The sequence below is a fragment of the Cygnus olor genome, chromosome 5 (genome assembly GCF_009769625.2).
Source record: "Cygnus olor isolate bCygOlo1 chromosome 5, bCygOlo1.pri.v2, whole genome shotgun sequence".
In the NCBI taxonomy this organism is placed as follows: Eukaryota; Metazoa; Chordata; class Aves; order Anseriformes; family Anatidae; genus Cygnus; species Cygnus olor.
In genome coordinates this window covers 61,489,745-61,509,142 of record NC_049173.1, presented here as the reverse complement: position 1 = coordinate 61,509,142, position 19,398 = coordinate 61,489,745, and the positions used below count along the sequence as shown (strand labels likewise).

General features: G+C 36.8%; 1 protein-coding gene across 18 annotated transcripts in view; it reads right to left on the bottom strand.

Moving 5' to 3' along the window:
* The window catches only part of PLEKHA7 (pleckstrin homology domain containing A7), a 151,608-nt gene that overhangs the window by 37,324 nt on the left and 94,886 nt on the right, over positions 1–19,398 (bottom strand). For 14 of the 18 annotated variants that reach the window (XM_040558537.1, XM_040558529.1, XM_040558532.1 and 11 more), the window contains 6 exons: positions 16,814–16,925; positions 13,656–13,760; positions 11,816–11,888; positions 10,540–10,640; positions 3,269–3,447; positions 773–1,258 (listed from right to left, as the gene is read on the bottom strand). In XM_040558537.1, the coding sequence (XP_040414471.1) occupies positions 773–1,258; positions 3,269–3,447; positions 10,540–10,640; positions 11,816–11,888; positions 13,656–13,760; positions 16,814–16,925 (1,056 nt within the window). Of the gene's footprint in view, positions 1–772; positions 1,259–3,268; positions 3,448–6,223; positions 9,670–10,539; positions 10,641–11,815; positions 11,889–13,655; positions 13,761–16,813; positions 16,926–19,398 lie in introns of those variants that run through there. The other 4 variants (XM_040558530.1, XM_040558547.1, XM_040558544.1 and 1 more) reach the window with 2 other exon arrangements.

The following is a 19,398-nucleotide window of genomic DNA, read 5'->3' as shown; positions in this document are numbered from 1 at the left end:
GACCCAAGGCGACACCAGACGCACATACCCATCACTTCATTCTCTCAAACTGGTTCATAATCTGGTTGCACATTTTGAAACTAAGGCAATTATGAGATTTTCAAATTACAAAAGCATCCCAGCATGCATTCCAGCTCCTGGTAAGATTTATGTAATTTTCAGGGACTGAAAAGGGAAAAGAGAATCCTGGAGACCATGGGAACATCCTAGGACCTCTTAATTAATTAAATGAATATCCAGAGACCTTTCAATATGCGATGCACACATTGTGACTTCGAACGCAGTCATGTTATGTATAGAAGTGAATGGATGTTGGGAAGAGGAGCAGAAGAAAAAAAACAGCATTCTTTATTTTTTTACTTTTAGGAGAAATGATTATGTTTACATTGTCTAGTTGTTTTTGAATAAGAGGTAACTGAGGGCTCCACTTCACTTTCTGTCTCCCTTGTGTTAGCAAATTTTAAAAGGTTTTAAGCATCTACAGTGATTAAAAACATTTTTTTAAAAAGTAGCACTTTAATCTCACCTTTTCTATTGGCACTGTAGTGACAACACTAAAGGAATTTGATTAGCCAATCCCATATTGACTTTCTCATGAGATAAACACCTGAAAAATACCATTCTGTACTGGGGAAGGAGAAAGCAAGTTTTGTAATATATTGTCTCCGTAAAATATTGTTCTAATTTGCACAGAGCATATTCCAAATGCATATTCCTTTAATTTAGGAACATTCTGTTTGGCAGTCTATTTAAAGACGGGCCTATTACTAACCTTTTTGTATCTCCTTTTTGGACTTTTACCCAGTGCTCCACTTGAGCCATATTACTTTTTCTTTGAATCTGTTTATCTGGATTTGTTCTGGGAACAAACCCTCTTTTATATGAGCTGGTACCATTCTGCTCCACTAGGCCAGCACTCATACTTAATGAACTAGGAAGCGTTCCATTCTTCTCAACAGGCAGAGGCTGAGCTGCTTGAGACCGTGGTGCATTTGTTAAATCTGGAAATAATGAATCAACTTCTGTTAACGCATGCTTAGCCTTTCCCTTCTTAGAGTCCGGAGCTTCTTTTCTGAGGATATAACGCTCCTCCTCCTCTTTTTCTCTTCTTGTTTCTTCACGCTTATCATAACCAAGCATTTCAGCAGATTTTTGATAACTTTCTTTTGTATCTGTACTCTCTGACTTCACACACACTTTACAGGCATCCACATGATTGACTTGGGGAACAGCCTGCTGATCCAGTTTTTCATTTTCCCTGAAAAAAAAAAAAAAAGTGTTGGTAATGAACACTGCTTAATTGTCGGAAGTTGATGTGGTCTTATTAATATTTTAGAAAAGATAGCTACAAAAGCACCTTCTCCAGGCTGTGATGAATCCAACTGAAGTATGTTTAGATATGCTCACCAAAACTCAAGCTGTTATCCCAGTCAGACAAAAGTTACCTTTACAGTGCTATCAAGTAAGCACGAATCATTTATATGCATCTGTAAAAATGACTGAAAATATTAGGACTGTATGAAAAGTGTTAAACTTTCATAATATTGTATACATATAACCGTAAAAAAAAAAAAAGTCATCTTTCAATCCTTGGAAGCACTGGAAGCCAAAAAACAGAAAATGAACTGCCAAGTGCACATTTCAAAGTCAAAAAAGTATTTCATATCTTCATAGATGTCCTAAGGACTAGTTATTTCTGGCCAAGAAAACAGAACAACATCTACACTTGAGTCAATACAATCACTGTCTAGGGAATCTCGAACTTTGTAATTTTGCTATTCCTAAAAACAAAATGAAAAAAGTTAAACCTACATTGCTCCTAACACATGCCATACACACTAGTTTACTAATTTGCCTTACCATCTAAATATTTGAAAAATTCCATATCAGAATTCTTGATATCAAACTTATCACAGTCCTAAGAGCTTTATGTTGCTTTTGACACATAACACACTTCATTTGCAATTTTGTTCATCTACTTATAGTCATAAGCTTCCGCACAAGACTTTTCTCTAACAATTTAATAGTATCATTGATCTATGGGTAGTGCCTCATTTTCTCTGAAACTAAGTTCAGTTTCTTTCAAGCTTTATAGGAGGTGGATTACAAGCAAGCACCACAAAACAACTATTTTATCTTCAGTCTATTTAGTGTCTCAAAGTGAATAGTCTACTAGGACCAAGGACACTATATCAACACATCTAACTTGCCAGGCTTCCTTGACTTTTTTTTTTCAATTACTCCTATCCTTATAAGGAAGATAAAGAAGAACAAGTAACAGATTACATATTATTTGAAGTTAAAATTAAATCCAGAAAACCCTAGCACAAAATCATACAGAATGCAAAAGTCTGGAAGAGATACTGGATCTCTGCTTATATTAGATTAAATTTACCAGAAGAAAGCACTACAGCAAGACATTCTGAGAAATTGCACCATGACTTTTAATTCGCAGAGCCCCAAGGGTTAAAAGCTGGGCTACCTCACAGTACAGAGACTTCTTTCACAAGGGGTTTTAGGGAAAGAATCACATTCCCAAAGTCAAACCGTCGAGAAGGCTACATCCAGTTTAATAAAAAGGAATAACTGGAAGCACACGAAGGCACAGCTGAATTTGTTTGCTTCAAGCAGTGGTTCAGAACAATGGACCAAAAGGACATCCTCCTTTTTTAACAGTGCTTTTTTCTACACCAAGGAAACGTAAAACTCCTACAAGTACTAAAGGCCACCAAAGTAAGCCAAAAATAAGCAGTTAATACATGTATAAATTAGTTGATATCTTTAACCATGCATTTGCAGTTTACCCAACGTTAACATTCTTCTCCTGCATAACAGCATTTGATCCTTGTTCTAAACACTCGTTTGAAACAACTCTTTACTCTTTTGTCATTTCCCTTATATTTACTTACCTTAAGGCTGCCATTTGGCTGTTGCAGGTGCATGAATTTGCTCACAAAATTTGTAACCCTTTAACTGAATTTCCCTAAATATACACATATATATATAAATAAATCCGTGTCATTCAATGTGGGCATATAGTTTGTATGTGAAAACAAATACTGAACGCCAGCCTTTATTAATTGTTAGCTAACTGATTTGCAACAGGAAGAAACCATTGCAGAAAGTAAATTAAACAGAACTATTTCTTTAAAACTGGAATAAGTTTCATAGCACATGTTTACCAATATCGCTTTCAGAAATCATCATCATTCTGATTTTTAGCAGTATTTGTTTGTTTTTAAGCTAGGAATTGGTGTATTGAACTTGCCTCTTCAGTGAAGAGCGTGTTTGCATAAGAGCAGCTTGGTTCATAGCCCGGATCCAGCCATTCATATCCTCCTGGGTATCTGCACTGAAGTAGTATGTCCGCATCCCTGAATGCTCTGCCTGAGAGCCAATAACAGAATTCTTATTATAAATATATGCCCGCATTCCTGTATGAACAGCCTGTCACCAAAATAAAAAACAGAAATAAAAGAAATAGTAATCAGACATCACTTTCATTTTCTTCCCAGAAAGTTTATTGCAACTTTTCCTGATATCTTAAAAATAAATAAATGAATAAAATTTTCAAGATTCTTTGACTGTTTCTTGAATTTAGGGTAAAATTATTATCCTACCACATCTGGCAGTTGTGCAGCCAACTTCAACAGCACTCTAATTTTTACCGAAATTCTTCTACCTCTTTCTCTCACTTCTAAGCTACAGATGCAGCACTTCTGTTTTTCAGAGTAGGAATTTTCAGCTTTTCATCTTCTCTTGGCTGATATGTTTCATTTACCATAAATACCATACAAAACAAATTAAAGTAATTCTCACTGAGACATGCGTAAGTGAGCGAATTTTCCCAGCTCGTTTCATAAAGCAATTTAGTCAGACAAAACACAGACAAAAACCTTACAATTCAAGCAATTAAAATGCTTACTTAAGAACTGACTATAATGCATGTTAAGATCTTTCAGTTAAAGCGTGCACTTGAGCCTCTATATATTAGCTGCAAAATCACAAGTCTTACTGAGAGTTAGTAATACTGATGGAATTATCAAAGTGTCTAAAATACTGGCAACTACCTCCTCATACCAAAATACCCCATGAAATTCCACTGAAAACTAGAGGTATTCAAAAATTCCTCTATAAACATAATAAATCACTAAATATTAATGTCATGCTCAAAACAATATTCAAAATGAAACGTCTTTATACTTCCAGGCCAGTTGAATTTAATCAAATCTTACCCACCTTTGCATAAGTGATAGTATAGATATTACTAAATCCTACAGTGAATTGCTTCAGGACTAATATTTCCTCCATCTTACTTTACAGATTCAGCTGCTGCTTAGCACTTCAGGTGCTTTTCACTACTGTTAACACAATTAGTAGGAAAAGACTTGTTTCCTTACTTCTTTTCAAAAAACTGAAGTGAGCATATTCAACATGAAAGCTCTTGTAACAATATTAAAACTAAATTAATAATTTAAACTGCTTTCAGTAAAACTAAGACTGCTGTCACATGTGAAAGCCAGTGGCATAAAACACTGCTGAGACAGGCGTTTGGTTTATTTTTAAAAGGAAAAAGTTCTCTCAGCTTTTTCATTATGCTACATCTTTTGAAGGTTAAACATATTTCATGAGTTTTCCCTAAAAGACTGGTCCTTTTATTTTGATGAAATCTTCTCCTTTTCCTTATTGCAAAATAAAAACTGCTCTACAATCACAGGTGGATTTGGAAACAGCAATAGTTTTGACAAAACCCAGGCTATTTAATTTGTTGAAGCCTTCCCTAAAAGATGTATTTTCAGCTGTTTACACTGATATTGTAATCTTAGAGATTATATCAACAATTCTGATAAGCAAAATATTTGCTTGTTCTTACAGCTTTAACTTTTGCAGAAAATTTTCTCCCATTCTACTGCATCCTGTTCTTACAAATGTGTGCGATGTGGCCTTTCTGCTGCAGGTCTTAAGCAAGGAAATTTCTTTCGAAAACTCTGGAAGTACAGTTTTTGTAGTGGTCAGCCCCTGGACTGCCACTGTGCCCATAGAGGCAAGGCTGAGACTGCCGCACACGAGCCAGCCACAAAGAGGAGGAGGAAGAGGAAGGGCTGATACAATTCCAAGACTCCTGCACAGGCTTTTCGCTGCTTCCTAACAGCACTGGCTGACAACCCAATACGAGGTGGTGTTTTCCTTCCCACTATCACCTACCTTAACACAGTAAAGCAGGATTTACATATGTGAAATAATAGCTCTGATCAGTTGCATATTTAGGAATCAAAGGGTTTGTTTTTGTGTTCGACTGGTTGAGTTTTTTGGGTTTTGGTTTTCCTTGCTGTTGGGGGTCTGTCTTCTTTTTTTTTTTTTTTTTTAATTGACCTTCTTGAAACTACTACAGATATATTCAAAACAAATATGGTTTAGAAGAATTTAATTCACTGTGATTTATGAGTAGTGTCCATTGCAAGAACAGATCAAGAAAAGGAGCTCCAGATGTAAAAGAAATCAGTAACTTTAAAACCAGATCTTATGACTACAGTGTGCCCATACACACCATGTTGAGTCTATAGAAGAAGATGCTAGAATATGGAAGTGAATCAACTTCTGCAAAAAGCAGACTGCGTATGCTCCACTGTGGATAATGTAGTAGGACCTTCCATTGGTTATTCACTTGCTGTATTAAATAACTAACTGTGCAGACTGCATACTGCATCAATAAACGGATTTAATTCACCTGTATGTCCTGATCAACATAATCAGTTTGCCTTTCACGTTCTCTTTCAGTGGTGAATGATGAACACAGCTGCAAGCATTGCCTAAGAGGCTACAGGTAAAACGGAATAAAAACACAAAGCATGTTGCACCATTCCCAAGAGACTGAAGCTATCACAGCTATAAACATTCATAGCTTCAGAAGGGGTAATGGAGATGGTCTTTTATTATTAACAAACCTGACATTCTTAAGTTTCTAATGTATGAAACCAGTTAAAGGAAAATTCATATACCTTATAGTTATTTATTAGCAGCATATCTAATATGCAAGAAAGCCACTTTGTGCTAATGTCCTGTAGCTGTCACTGCTAGCAGACACAGAAGCTAGTGGTTTTTTGTTTGTTTGTTTTTAAAGCAAAAGCTATTAGGATGACTACAGCATACAAAAAAAAGCCAAAAACATTGCACATGCGCACACATACACTATACACAACAGGGAAAAAAATAATATTGGTACCTATTCATGCATTCAGATGCCTTAATGTGGATAGATTGAGAAGAGAAGCAGTCTCTCTCCCATAATGCACAGAAGGAGAAATGGAGAGTAAACCCCAAGACCGTATTGACAGAACAAGACAAGGACAAAAAGTTAAACAAGTTTAAATTGTGTAAAGATTCACGTATCCAAAGAAAATATTTAACAAAAGACTGTAGTAATAAAAGTATGCAGTAGCTAAAGTCTACAGCTGTTATGTTCTCTCCCATTAATTTAAAACTCCTACGAGAGAAAAAGGCAGAGTTTACTGAACAGAGGGAAAGGAACAATTTTATAATAATTGCAACCTTCACGTTTAGTGCTCCCAATAAGCTATAAAATAGCGGAAACCCAACCTTCTTCTAAAGTTTGATATTTATGAAGCATTTTTGAACAAAAATTACAACAATACTCTGTCCCTTTACTATAAACACAACAACACACTACAATCTAACTTGTCTTTCCCCCTCAAGTAATACTGAGCTTTTTCAGAACTTCTAGATGCTGGTACCTTCCCTCCTCTCTTTCAAATTCTTAAATGACTCCCCAGACCCAGTGAAGCTTTATAAGTAATATGGGAGCCTAAGGAACCAAAAATTGTTGTGAGAACACAAAGGAACAAAACATCAGATTTTTTTTTTTTTAAGAAAACCAGTGAGATCACAGGCAAAGAAATAAGTCTGTCCTGGTGCCATCAGGTCTAAGCAATGAACAGATACTTGCATCATTATGTCTTCAGTATCAATAATGGAAAGATGTTTAAAAAAAAAAAAGAGGCACAGTAGCATCTTCTGGAAATAATGTTTTGGCCTGGCTTCCTTGGCTCTGAGTGTCCTCACACTGACTCTGTAGATCTCTGAAAAAATGCCATGGGTAGTATCTAAAGGAGTTTTGTTTTCTTCACTTCTAACTCCAGTGGTACTTCCTGTCTCTTAGACAAGTGTCAGAGCATACTTCATTGATTCTATTTGCATTTAGATATGTACCTAAATGCAGACATATACTTCCATACAACGGCTTTGCTTGTTTTCTTGCTTTTTCAAGCAAGTTTTCTTGCTTTTGTTACAGCAGACACAAGTACGCCTTCCAATTTTCTCGATTTATATCAAAGTCAGATTTGTATAATGAATTTACTTTGAGTATTCTCTCATATTTTTAACACACAAGATCAATTAAAATAATCTTAACTGAGGACAGTGAGGCTTCTGAAGAGACTGCAATGACTTTAACTTTCATAAATTGCTGATAATGTTTACAACTGTAACACTGAGAAGTACAGTAAATTCTCTGTCACAGGGAGTATTTTCAGTTATATATTAATGTTGTGCACAATTTTTCACAGTAAAGTCCAGACAAAGGATTCGTGATACCTCACATCTGCATCAGCACAAAATTACTATATGAAGAAATAGAGCAGTTAATTAAATAACTGTGTTAGCTGCGGAAGTAAATGTGCAGCCAAGATCTTACAGTCTAAAGGCACAGCTTAAGGTGAGTAGCTTGTAGCTAATCACAGGACTTTGCTTGGGACAAATGAACAATGTGAAAAGTTTGTCAAGGACAAAGAAGCAAAGTTTCTAAACAAAATAATTTAATATGCAAATTCCTACGCTTCAAAGTAGGTCTTGACGGGATTTGAACAGCCCATACACTATTCTACAGGCCTGTCACTGTCAAGCATTTAAAAAAATCCTAAACCGGACTTTAGGAGGTGAAGTAAGGAACACAAGTTTGAGAATGTCAACAGGGTACATTTTATCTGCTACAGGGCTTAGCATATATCCTACTAAGCATGTATTTTGCAAACAGTCTTCTAATTGAATCATACAAAAAGCATCCATGTATTTGCTAAGTAAATTTCCTTCTTTTAGTTTTACAAAATAAAATTTTCAGAGATTGACTGCTTACCTGGCTTAAAAAACTCACTGCTACTTAAAAAAGTCATTGAAAATGGAGGTGTCTATTGTACCAAACAGCGTACAACAACTGGAGTAAATGACAGGCCAAATGCAAGAAGCGACGTGGCGCATTCTCCTCCTCATTCAGGACTTAAATGTGAAAAAGTCCGATCTTTATTTTGGGCTTAATCTTCTTGTGTTTTCTATTTCTGGCTGTGCTATGTTGTGAGACAGAATGTCCATCCATGCCCTAGCTATCGAAGCAGATTAGATAAAGGTAATGGCTGGTGAGTGATGGAATGCCAGCACGGCCGGGCTCCTGCCACGCTGCACCCACAGCCGATGCCGCCAGCGTTGGATTGGGTCTTTGTGACAGGAATCACACAAAATCCTCCTACTGCCCTAGGAGTTGGTTCTAAAAGCATGAAACTGCAACGTCAAGCCTGCAGTCAATTATCAAACACCTCAAGCAGAGTCAAGACTGGCCCAATGAACTTCAAAACCTGAAATGTATGATGTGGATTTTTTCTATCAGTTTTCTAGCATAGAGGTTGTTTTACCAACAACTCCTTATTTCTCTATCAACTTTTTACTAACAACCTTACAGTGAAAATTCCAGGTTACTGGCTCATGCTAATTTTCAGAGAAGACTCAGATTAAAGACTTAGTAGAGCTCGTATGGGTATAATATTCAGAACTGAGAAAGGTTGCAACTGGTTCCGAAATGTTTAACCATGATCACAACCATGGGTTCTGTTCTGCAGGAAGAGAGAGGCAGCAGTGACTGAGACCTTGCCTACAGAACAGGTCACATAGGAACTACATGTGCATATATATGTTCATATACATAAAAATATATGTATGTGTGTGTGTATATATGTGTGTGTGTACATACATATGCATTCATGCACCAGGGTTCTTTTCCCTTTATCACTGATGTCTTAAACTGGTTAACAATCCTAACGTGCACTTGAACATTTGCAAACATCCTTCCATGAAATTAGAAAGATATTTTTAAAACACCAAAGCAACATGGTTTAAGTAGATACTATTGCTAGTTTCTTCATCTCCTTCCCCAGCCTACACTAATAGTAAGACATGTAGACGCCTAAATATACATTGGGCCCTCCTTTTTTTAGTATCTGCTTCTGCCTAAGAAAAGGCTTGAGAAATGAACTTCATGAATCACACTTAATAAATATTAGAGTGAACTCACTTTTTTAACAAAGGTTCTTTTGTAGCTTGTCCTGCTATCTCACATTCAATGTATTTGAAAAAGTATAACAAATATTTCCATAAAGAGCACCAGGTCTTTTTTAAAACACATCTCCCAGGTTAATATTTGTTTAATACATTTCAAACCACTACCCACTTGAAAATAAATCCTAATGCAACAAAGGACAGTCTGTGATTTTAAAACACCCCAAGAATCAAAACACAAGAGAAGCCTAGAGAAGCGTAAACTGAGAAGACATTCTTTGTAATTTCAGCAAAGATTTAAACAGTTTTCTTCTATATCTCAAGCTATACCCGACTGAAAACTGAGTTTTTGTTTGTTTCTTTTTTCACTAGTAGTAGTTTTTAGCTTGATATAAAACCAGGTTCTGCTCCAAGTATCAGTATAATTTAAATTTGCAAACAAACGCAGACATTTCTAAACTTTGTCTTAGTGCTGCAGCTCAAACAATCAGTAGGAGAGGCAGGTTTTTCCACCGTCATGAAGGAATGCATGTTTTATTACATTTTCCTAGTTTTTTATAACAATGAATAGAACTGTAAATGATACAATTACAAGGGGGGGAAAACAAAACAAAACCCACAAATGTGAGCTGTATCAAACAAGAGTATTTGTAACTTAAAAATTCAGAAAATTACTCGTTGTCACTTAGGACAATTATTGCTCCCAAACAAAAAAGGAGAATAAATTGGTTACTCTTTCTTTCCTTGAAAGGAGGAAATTATATGTCAAAAGCCAAGGTATTGTCATTTTCTCACTGTGAAAACTGAGCTGGTTATTTTATTATCAAAAAAAAGGTCATCAGTCCGCTACAAGGTTAAGTATTCTATAAAGAAAAAAAAAGTCAACTTTTCTTTCAATATGAAAAAGAGTACTGGAACAACTTATCAGCATTAATTTCTAATTTTAGAAACAGTATCCTTACTCACAGACTCATAATTAAGCTCTGAAGACACTTACATAGTAACAGATATATGAAAATCAATTTATAAATTATAAAACTGCTATGTGACATCTGAATAGCCCATCAATAAGCCTGTCTGCTTTTCAAAAATAAATTAAAAAATATAGAAAAGCAGATGTTTCTGCTTACGACGGTATCTTTTCTAATGCAACTGAGTATTTCAAAATATGATGAGGTAATAAGTTTTTTTTAACTGTACCTTGAAGGAAAACTTGCGATTTATGCGATCTTCAGGTCCAACTGGAGATATTACATAACTAGGCAATGGTATGCTACCCAACACAGATTCTTCTCTGCTGTCTGTAAAATAAAAAGAAAAAAAAATCTAATTAATTGCACTTTTCAATAGGGTAATAAATACATTCTCCCTTATGGACACACAGTGGTGTACTACAGAGGGACAACAGACAGCAGGCATGAAGGTGAAAGAAAAGCAGTTTAGACTGCATATAAGGAGAAGAAATTTCTCTGTGAGGACAGAGCAGCAATGGAACAGGCTGACCAGGGAGGCTTTGCCATCTCCACCCTTGGAGGTTTTCAGTGCGCGACAGGATTAACCCCTGAGCAAATTGGTCTGACCTCTTCTTTCGGACCCAGATTTAACCAGGAGGTTGGACAGGGCTCTTCCTGAAGTCTGAATTTTCTTACAACTCAATGCCAGTAATTCAGAAAAATGTTTTATTTTTAAGGAACTAATATTGACATTTTGGAAAAAAATATATATTTTTTTTCTTTGTTTTGTTTTCTGTTGGTTCACACGAAAGAACACACTTCCTGAATAAAGCTTATTTTGACAAATGAATTCTGATAGGTTGTGTAACACAATAGACCTTCTATTTAGCATTCTACGTGTAGGCTAATTACTATAATTAAGAAACCTCTATTACCACTGGCTCTAAAGCAATCAGCAGAAGTGCTGTGCCTACAAACATGAATTTGAGCTCCACATTCTACAATGCTTTCCAAAAATTGTAACATGCTATATACAACATTCAAAACTTACAAATAACCTTATGTAACCATTATGCCATTATCCCTATTCAGAGGAAGACTACACCTAGCCTTTTTTGGTAGAAAAGCTAGCTTCAGGATTTCTCACTCTTATATTATCACTTGGATTAAAGCTGCCCTGATAGGGCCAAAGTGCATTCCCAAAATCAAGTATGCAATCCCAATTAAGTAGGTACACAGACCAGGGATAAGAAAAGTCTTAAACAGGAATTGCTGCCAAATATTTTGTAATGTAAATCTTGGCATGTACCAAAGACAAGGTACATGACAAAAGATCATACAGCACCCACTTAGTCCCCAACCGCGGCTTGAAATTTGTCACACATTAAAGACGGATAGGTAAGTCATTGTTTCATGATGCATCTCAGAACACCTAAATGTATCTGAAAAATTCAATTGCAGTGTGATTTGAACAGGTAAACTGTTAACAGACTAACTTAAAAGAGCTGTTATTATCTACTCACCTTTGTAGTAAAACAAACAATAATCAGCAAGCACAAACCATCGTCTTTTCCATAATCGCATACCAGAGCTATCCTGAAATGCAAGAAAGGTGATAGACTTTTCATCTAATGAGAGTAACAGTTTATCATACAATGTTGTATCAATGAGTAGCTTACCAGATGTCTGCATATGGTATTAACTGCAAAAATGTGCGTTTTATATTTTAGTGAAATATTACATACATAAGAGGCACAGAATAAGACCCAGAACATCCAACTATAAAATAATCAGGTTAGAATATTCAAACTGCTGATTTTCATTAAGTAATTAAACTCACCTCCACACAGCATTCAGATTAACCTTATACACAATCAATGAATATTTTTACTAGACAGCTTTGTCCCACAATAAAGAAACAAATGTATGCATCCTGATGGCACAAACTCCAACAAAGATTGCCTGTGCACCAAGATGAAAGTCACTACACAGCTGTGAAGTATGACCTCACATTTCAGACAATGATCTCTTGTAATTCTACAGTCAATTTCCCATATGTTACCCTTGCTCAAAATGTAATTTAATCAAATGTTCCTTATGAAATAATACAGGGTGCATAATGTGAAAACTTTAATGAAGTATAATTCAATATGCCTGTAGAGATATATCTCTCTCCATATAATATACATCACCTTGTCAAAATGAGTAATATTTACATTGAAATTAATTTTAGAAGCCTGTAAAATTGCCAAACTGTAACGTCAGCAAGTACAACTCATTAAACTGAAGTAGGCTTTGATGAGACCAACAGTATAGAAAGCATCTTTGGTGTTTAAGTGCTTGCAAGTAGAGGTAGGCAGACAGAAGGAAATAGCTAAAGGAATATGGTACATACAATTTATATTCCTTCCTTTTGCAGTCATATTAAGTATGCAATGACTTTATTTCCTTTCTTTTTTCATGCTACAATGCTGCCAACACATATAGTGTCTGACCTCCGTTTCTGTCCTTAAAACTAATGGACTCAGATAGTGGATGTCAACAGAACTGATCACGGAAGACAGAGCTCCACACAGGAGGAAGTGAATGGCTGTCAGCAATTTAAATTTCCTTGTATGTAGAATCATAACTTTAAGCCTTAGATTTCAGCTTTCTCCTACTCATTCCTTAATTTAGCAGCTAAATCTCTGATAATAATCTGGTGGACACTGATTGCCAAATTAAAAGCAGGGAAATACTTTCATAGAACACCTAGCTTTATTTACTTTTTGCACTCAAGGACGTGCTTTTGCTAGCTTAAGAGTTCAAGACGCAGCAGCTTTAAAATTCTGTTTGTTGAAAGAAATTCTATAATCCACTTATTGCTTGGACACTGGCCTTGGTGACAGAATGCGTGGTGAACGGGTCCCTGTCTCTCCCTTCATCTTCTCCCTCCTGCTTCTAGAGAACAAAATGCAAATGAGTTGGAATTAAGCCTTTGATCTAGGGCATAAGGGTGTAAGCAAACTGATGAACTTCGTAGCCAACCTCAGGTTAGCGGTGTGTTCTGAGGGAGACTGAAATCAGCATGGCAACAAGCAGGTGGGATAAAACAGGCAAAATGACCAGAATTGGACAACAAAGTTATAGCCTCAGCATTTAACCAGGATAACTGTGTCCATTTATCATTGTTTCCTCTTCTGAATCAAACCTGTATGTAAATCTCAGTTCTGGTACTTGCTGAGCACAAGCCCCTCATTACAGAAGCCCATGGGTGTTCCCACCACCACCGCCATTCCAGCTTCTGCTTTTTCAGTGATCTGAAAGGCGCTAGCTTTTACTTGATGATTGCATATGGATGGCAACAGAGGATTACATACTTACCTGTTTGTGTAGCCAGCCTCTTACTATAACAGGAACATTGGGGTTCCTTCTGATAGCTTGTTCCCTCTTTCCAAAGCTATGAACTTTGTTTCCAGTCTTCACTACCTGTAAGGAAGTGTAACAAAGCAGTGTTTTTTAAACTGAGCTGACACACACTTCATGTTTTAAATAACTTCACTGCAGTAATTCATTACACAGTAACAAAGCATTTATAGCATTCTCAAGGGCAAGTAAATAGACAATAATATTTACAACATAGCAAAGCCAATTTCCCACTCTCATCAACATACCAGTGCTAGGCTGGTGTGGCTCGAGTCTGAAAGGCAGAAATGCTGAAGTTCTATCGGCAAGTATTTTTGAGTGCACTACATGCAAGTCTCTCTCTACAACATGGCACAAGTCTTATACACACAGAAGTTTGTATGCATGAATCCTAATCTTGCTCTTTGTCACTTGTTTTCTGTTCTTTTGTTTTTCCTGTTTAAATTCAAATAACATTGACAGTTTAATAAAATGCTTGGACTTTGACCCTGCAAACAAAAGGAGTAGATGCAGCATGACTGCTAAGGAAGAGACCTAGATGGCAGTAAGTGGAAAACACGAGGGCTACATGATGGTTTGCTTTACTGCAACCTTGTTTTTGACTCACACTGGCAAAATGAGTTCAAAAACAAGAAGGGAAAGCCTACCAGTCTGTGAAAAAAAACAGCAAGAACCTCATAAATGGTCTGCCTATTCTTTTCCAGCCTCAGCACAGTTTGCTACTGCAATTGCTTTAGGAACCTGAGGGGCACAAACCACCCTTACAGTTGCACCCAATCTCTGCAAGGGAAGAGCTGTCCAGATTCACGCCCTGTCTCCTTCCCACCATGTCCCTGCAATGTCTTATTTGTTCGAATCTCTCAACTGGTCAGGGAATCAACCAGTTCTGATGTTCCCTCAGCTGCAGACAAACAGCAGCTCTGGAAAATGAACACATCTGTCATATGCAAGGGATGATATCATAAAGACACCTGAGTGTACTGCTTCTGCCTGTCAGGCAACATCTGGACTAGAAGACAGCACATATCATCATAAAATACTCCAGCGATATACAGAACAGAATATTTCAGTTGGAAGGGGAACACAAAGTACAGGAAAACACAGTAACATTTGCAAGCTTCCATTCACACTGTTAGATGCTTTAAAAAAAACTGAATTCCAAATTATTCTCAAACTGAACCAGACCTTTATTTCTCCATATCCTTTATTCATAATCAGTATGAATGGCTTTTAACATGGTTCATAATGGGTGAAAATCCTCATCTGTAATGACTGCAGTGGTCTAAATGCAGTCTTGAGATGACTTATTCAGACAGTGCCAGCATGTGAATGGTGAGGCCCACCCCAAGAATCTATGCACATTTCTGCAACTGCCCATCTTATGTGTCTTGGAAAATGAGGAATTATGTATTTATATGTATATCAATAAAACAGAATGAGAGGTTGATAAGTATAAGCCTTAGTTTTAGTTGGTAGTGGTTTGCTTGTTTTGTTTCCAACACTCTCCTTTCCTTGTGCAGCGTGCAACTGACATTGTTGAAGAGTGCATGTGAAAACCTCTTTCCAAGCAATTACTTCTTATTTCAGAAATTTTATTCAATCCAAGTTCAGACTTGAATACTGCAGCAAGCAAGCCAGTAGGCTTTGTTTCTTTCATCTTGAACCGAGAATGACAAATCTACCATGCAGCTGGCAGCTTACCTTCCCTCTCCACCCCAAACATAGCAATTGTTAGCTGTCTGCTTTTTGCAGAAGAATCAAGCTGAAAGCCCTGTACCTGCTTCTACACCTTCTGATTTGGTACAATTCCAGTGCGCATAGCTCTCTATAAAAATCAGTTTGAATTTGGCCAGGATTCCAACCCTACACCTACACAGTGTCAGTTTTGTGATAGCATTTGCAGGACAAAATAGTGAAAGCATTTCATGAAAGGTAATAACTAGCTATGGGTAGCTACGGGAACTTGCCATGATAAACAGAATGTACCTCTGGCTTCATGACTGTCTCCCAGATCTGTGTCTGGGAACTCACTCTTCAGGAAGAATGATTATAGAATGCATGGAGGAAAACGTTTAGAAAATAGAGGAAAGGTTCTTAAAATCTACTCTTGGAATGCTACAAAACAACCTCAAAATGGAGGACACCGGTTATTCACTTTACAGCCTTTGTTCTTGGTACTGGTTAACTTGAATTCTGATATAGTAGTTTATGAAGGAATTTAACAGATCTCCTTCTAACTCTACAGAACATGGGGAGTGTTTTCAAGCTTGGAAACACATGCAATGATGAACCAAAGTGTATATGAGAAAGACTATGGTTCTCTGTCCTAATTAAAACTCAAGTAAAGTATTTATCAAGGGTCCACAGCTGGATGGATCTCATATAAACAAATTTGGTGGAGAAGGAAAGTACAAGCAAGTCCTCTATGAGATGTCTATTTGAATTCTACAGCTGTAGAGTATTTAAAAGAATGTCACATCTAGCAGCCTGGCAGAAGCATACACTGGCACACTTCTACTGGACAGCAAACAAAATAACAGCAGAGGCCAGAAACAGATCAGCTGAAGTTTTGGGAGGAGATTTTGGATATTCTCCAAGTTGTGATGGAAAGAGCATTACTATCACATTTAGCTGTGCAGTTCTCATGTTTCCTGTGAATTAGTTCTTTCTCGTGCGTGGGCCTCTAAGTTGTATCCAGTCATCATTATCATTCTCTATGTTTTGCAAAGCCTGATTAGATGAGTGCAATTACATGACAAAGGAAAGCAGCAGGAGCAGGTGACAAGGGTGCACACTTACTGGCAAAAGTGTGATCAAAAATAACTTAAAGCCAACTGCATCACTGGAAAAATTCCTCATCTCAAAGCAGAGTACCAGGTCCCCATTAAGTTAATTGATTTTTAAGAGTGAAAAACTGAACCTTTTCTCTCTAATGCTGGCATTAAAAAAATGACAATGAGCATAAAAACAGTAAACTCAAATGCATAAGTACCTTGTTAAGTCCTAGTCTTCTAGTTTAATTCATGGACCGATTAAAATCAACACTAAAATAGCATTGGCCTTAAAGCACGCAAAGTTCTAATCATCAAGTTCAAACAACATTCTGTTTCCTTTACCTTAGAACCAGGCTTTGTATCAACAGCAGACATAGTTACTGCAGTGGATGATTCGCTGACCATGCTTGAAGGTCTTTGGTTTATTTGTTGCTTGGACATAGGTGAATTTAGTCTAGAAAACAAAAACAAACAGATACTATAAAGCACATTGGTTTTTGAACACTTAGCTTTGCCTTTTTATATGTAAGACTCCCAGTGAGCAAATGAATGACAGGTGAGTCAAACACAAGGCAAACATTTCCCATTTCCCACTTCCATTGCACTACCCCTATTATTTTGATTTCTGGTATTTCTCAAGCAGATTCTGTCAGTGACATCTGATAATTAGTATTTGCCAATGTATCAGGAGGCAGAAACCTCCCAAACTGCAAACCCAACAGAGAATCGAGATGTAACAAAGAGCACTCAGAGAAGATAATGCTCATGCACAGAAACTGAACTATGCCCAATCTAGAGGCTTGGCAACAAACGTGTGGAAGAGACAGGAGTGGGAAGGGAGGGGTAGGAGTCAGCACACTTTGCAATTACAGATTTATTGTTTAAACTAGAAGTGTGGATACCCTAATGTTTGATCTTTCATTCTGCCCAAAATACAAGCCACACTACAATATAAATTGTTAAAATAAGAACACCTTTTAAGTGAAATGATTAAACTCATGGCAGATATTGTTAGAAATAGCCTCCGAGTCATACTAGGATACAAGAAATCTAGATAACTAGCTCAGATAGAGATACCCATTTAAATCATAGTAAGATGAATCCTACTGTAAGAACCTGTTCAACAAGAATTCAGTACAGCTGCCCAGATGAAGAAGCGAGAGGACAAATGCAAGCACAGACTCTTGTGGAATTCCACATGCGGATTGTTAGCATAAGCCTCAGCAGCCAAGCTTGTGAATTAAATCAACAGGTGGTATTTTCAAAAATCATTAAGAGCAGTTTAATAAATTATATTTTAGAAACATCAAATCATTAGGAGGTATCACTACAATCACACCAAAAAATACTGTTAACAAATAAACTCCTTTTTGCATTTCAGTAAGTAACTGAAGCATTTATTTAAAATAAAACAAACAAACAAAACTAAACCAAAACAAAACAATACAAACCACACCAAGCATTCTTCCTGCTGCCACTAAAATTCAACCAAATTCTGAATGTGGCAGAGACCAGTAATTGTGAGTGGTCTCACTCATAAGACCAGAGAGGTTGCTGGTTGCAGCAGACCAATACATGGCTTAACTGAGGAAGACAAGGTGCTTGCCACCACTGCTCTATCTCAGTTAAAACCTGAACAGTTACCTCTCCAAAAGCATTTATAGTTGATGTCAGAGAAAGCACATTTTCCCATTTGTGACCACAGTTTAAATTAAGCTTGCCAGGAAGTAATACCACAACTTTAATCCAATTTCCCTTACGCATCACTTACCTGGCCTAAGTTCTCTCTTTCTAGCTTTTGTACGTAAATTCAGGTCCCATATATGAGAACAAACTACAGCAAGTCCCAAAAATCCCAGACCAGCCCCCAATGTGTGAGAGCTACATCACCTCAGTTTGAGCCAATCTGTCTCACCTCCTAGGGACCGGGCACCCTATTTTAGCATTTCACCAGCTTTAGGAATCCCCAATCTCAGCAAGGAGTAGATTAAGACACTTCCTGCATATAACACAGCCTGACCATGCTTTCTGTTGATCAGCCAGTCTTATTATCATCTGCTTTTGGCTCAGCTTTCACCAGTTACGGTTCCACTCTATAAACTTTCAGAACAGGTAGTAAACACGAAGCTACATCGTCTGCATTCTTCTTGCAAAAACAAGGTACTTGCCTTTTCCTAATATTTCCTTTAGATTCTCTACAATTTCCAGACCACAAGCTACTGGGTAGGAGAGTCACTTACTGCATGTTACTGATTGTCCAGGTACTCACTGGGGCAAGGAGGGAAGATGGAGGAGGTGAAGGGCAGAGAAAGGAACACTTAACATACATATTCAGAAAATCTGTAGACTGGGAAGCCTGCGGACAATATGCCTAGATTATGTTTCTTCATTTTATGGAGTAGCTATTTCATATAGAGAGAGAGCACACTAATTGTCTCAGGAAAGAGAAAAATGAAGAATAAAAACTAAAGTTTTAACATATTAGAAATTAATTTTTGTAATAAAAACATTAATATGGAAAAATAAATTACCCCAGAGGAATGCCTTTAATTACAAATCAGAGTAGATAAACTCAAATTGAAGCATGTCCACTGTTCAACAAGATGCTGTTTTACAGTAGGTCAAGCTTTGTGCAGTTAAAAAAAAAAAAAAAAGGAGTAACAGAACAAGGTTCAGAACTACAAAGATAAAAAGATAAGCTTTATACATTTAACGAGATCTAACAGAAAATCACTAGCACTACCAGAAAACTGCAATGCAATACAGAACAACAACTGCACAACTTTAAAGAACTGATAATTTTGCCATTTGGTGATTTCTCTTCCATTTCTTACTGAAAACAATCACTGTCAATAAACAAAGCTTTCATTTGTTTGCAGTACCAAGATTAATGATGAACTTCAACTGGAAAAAGAACAGAATTAAAA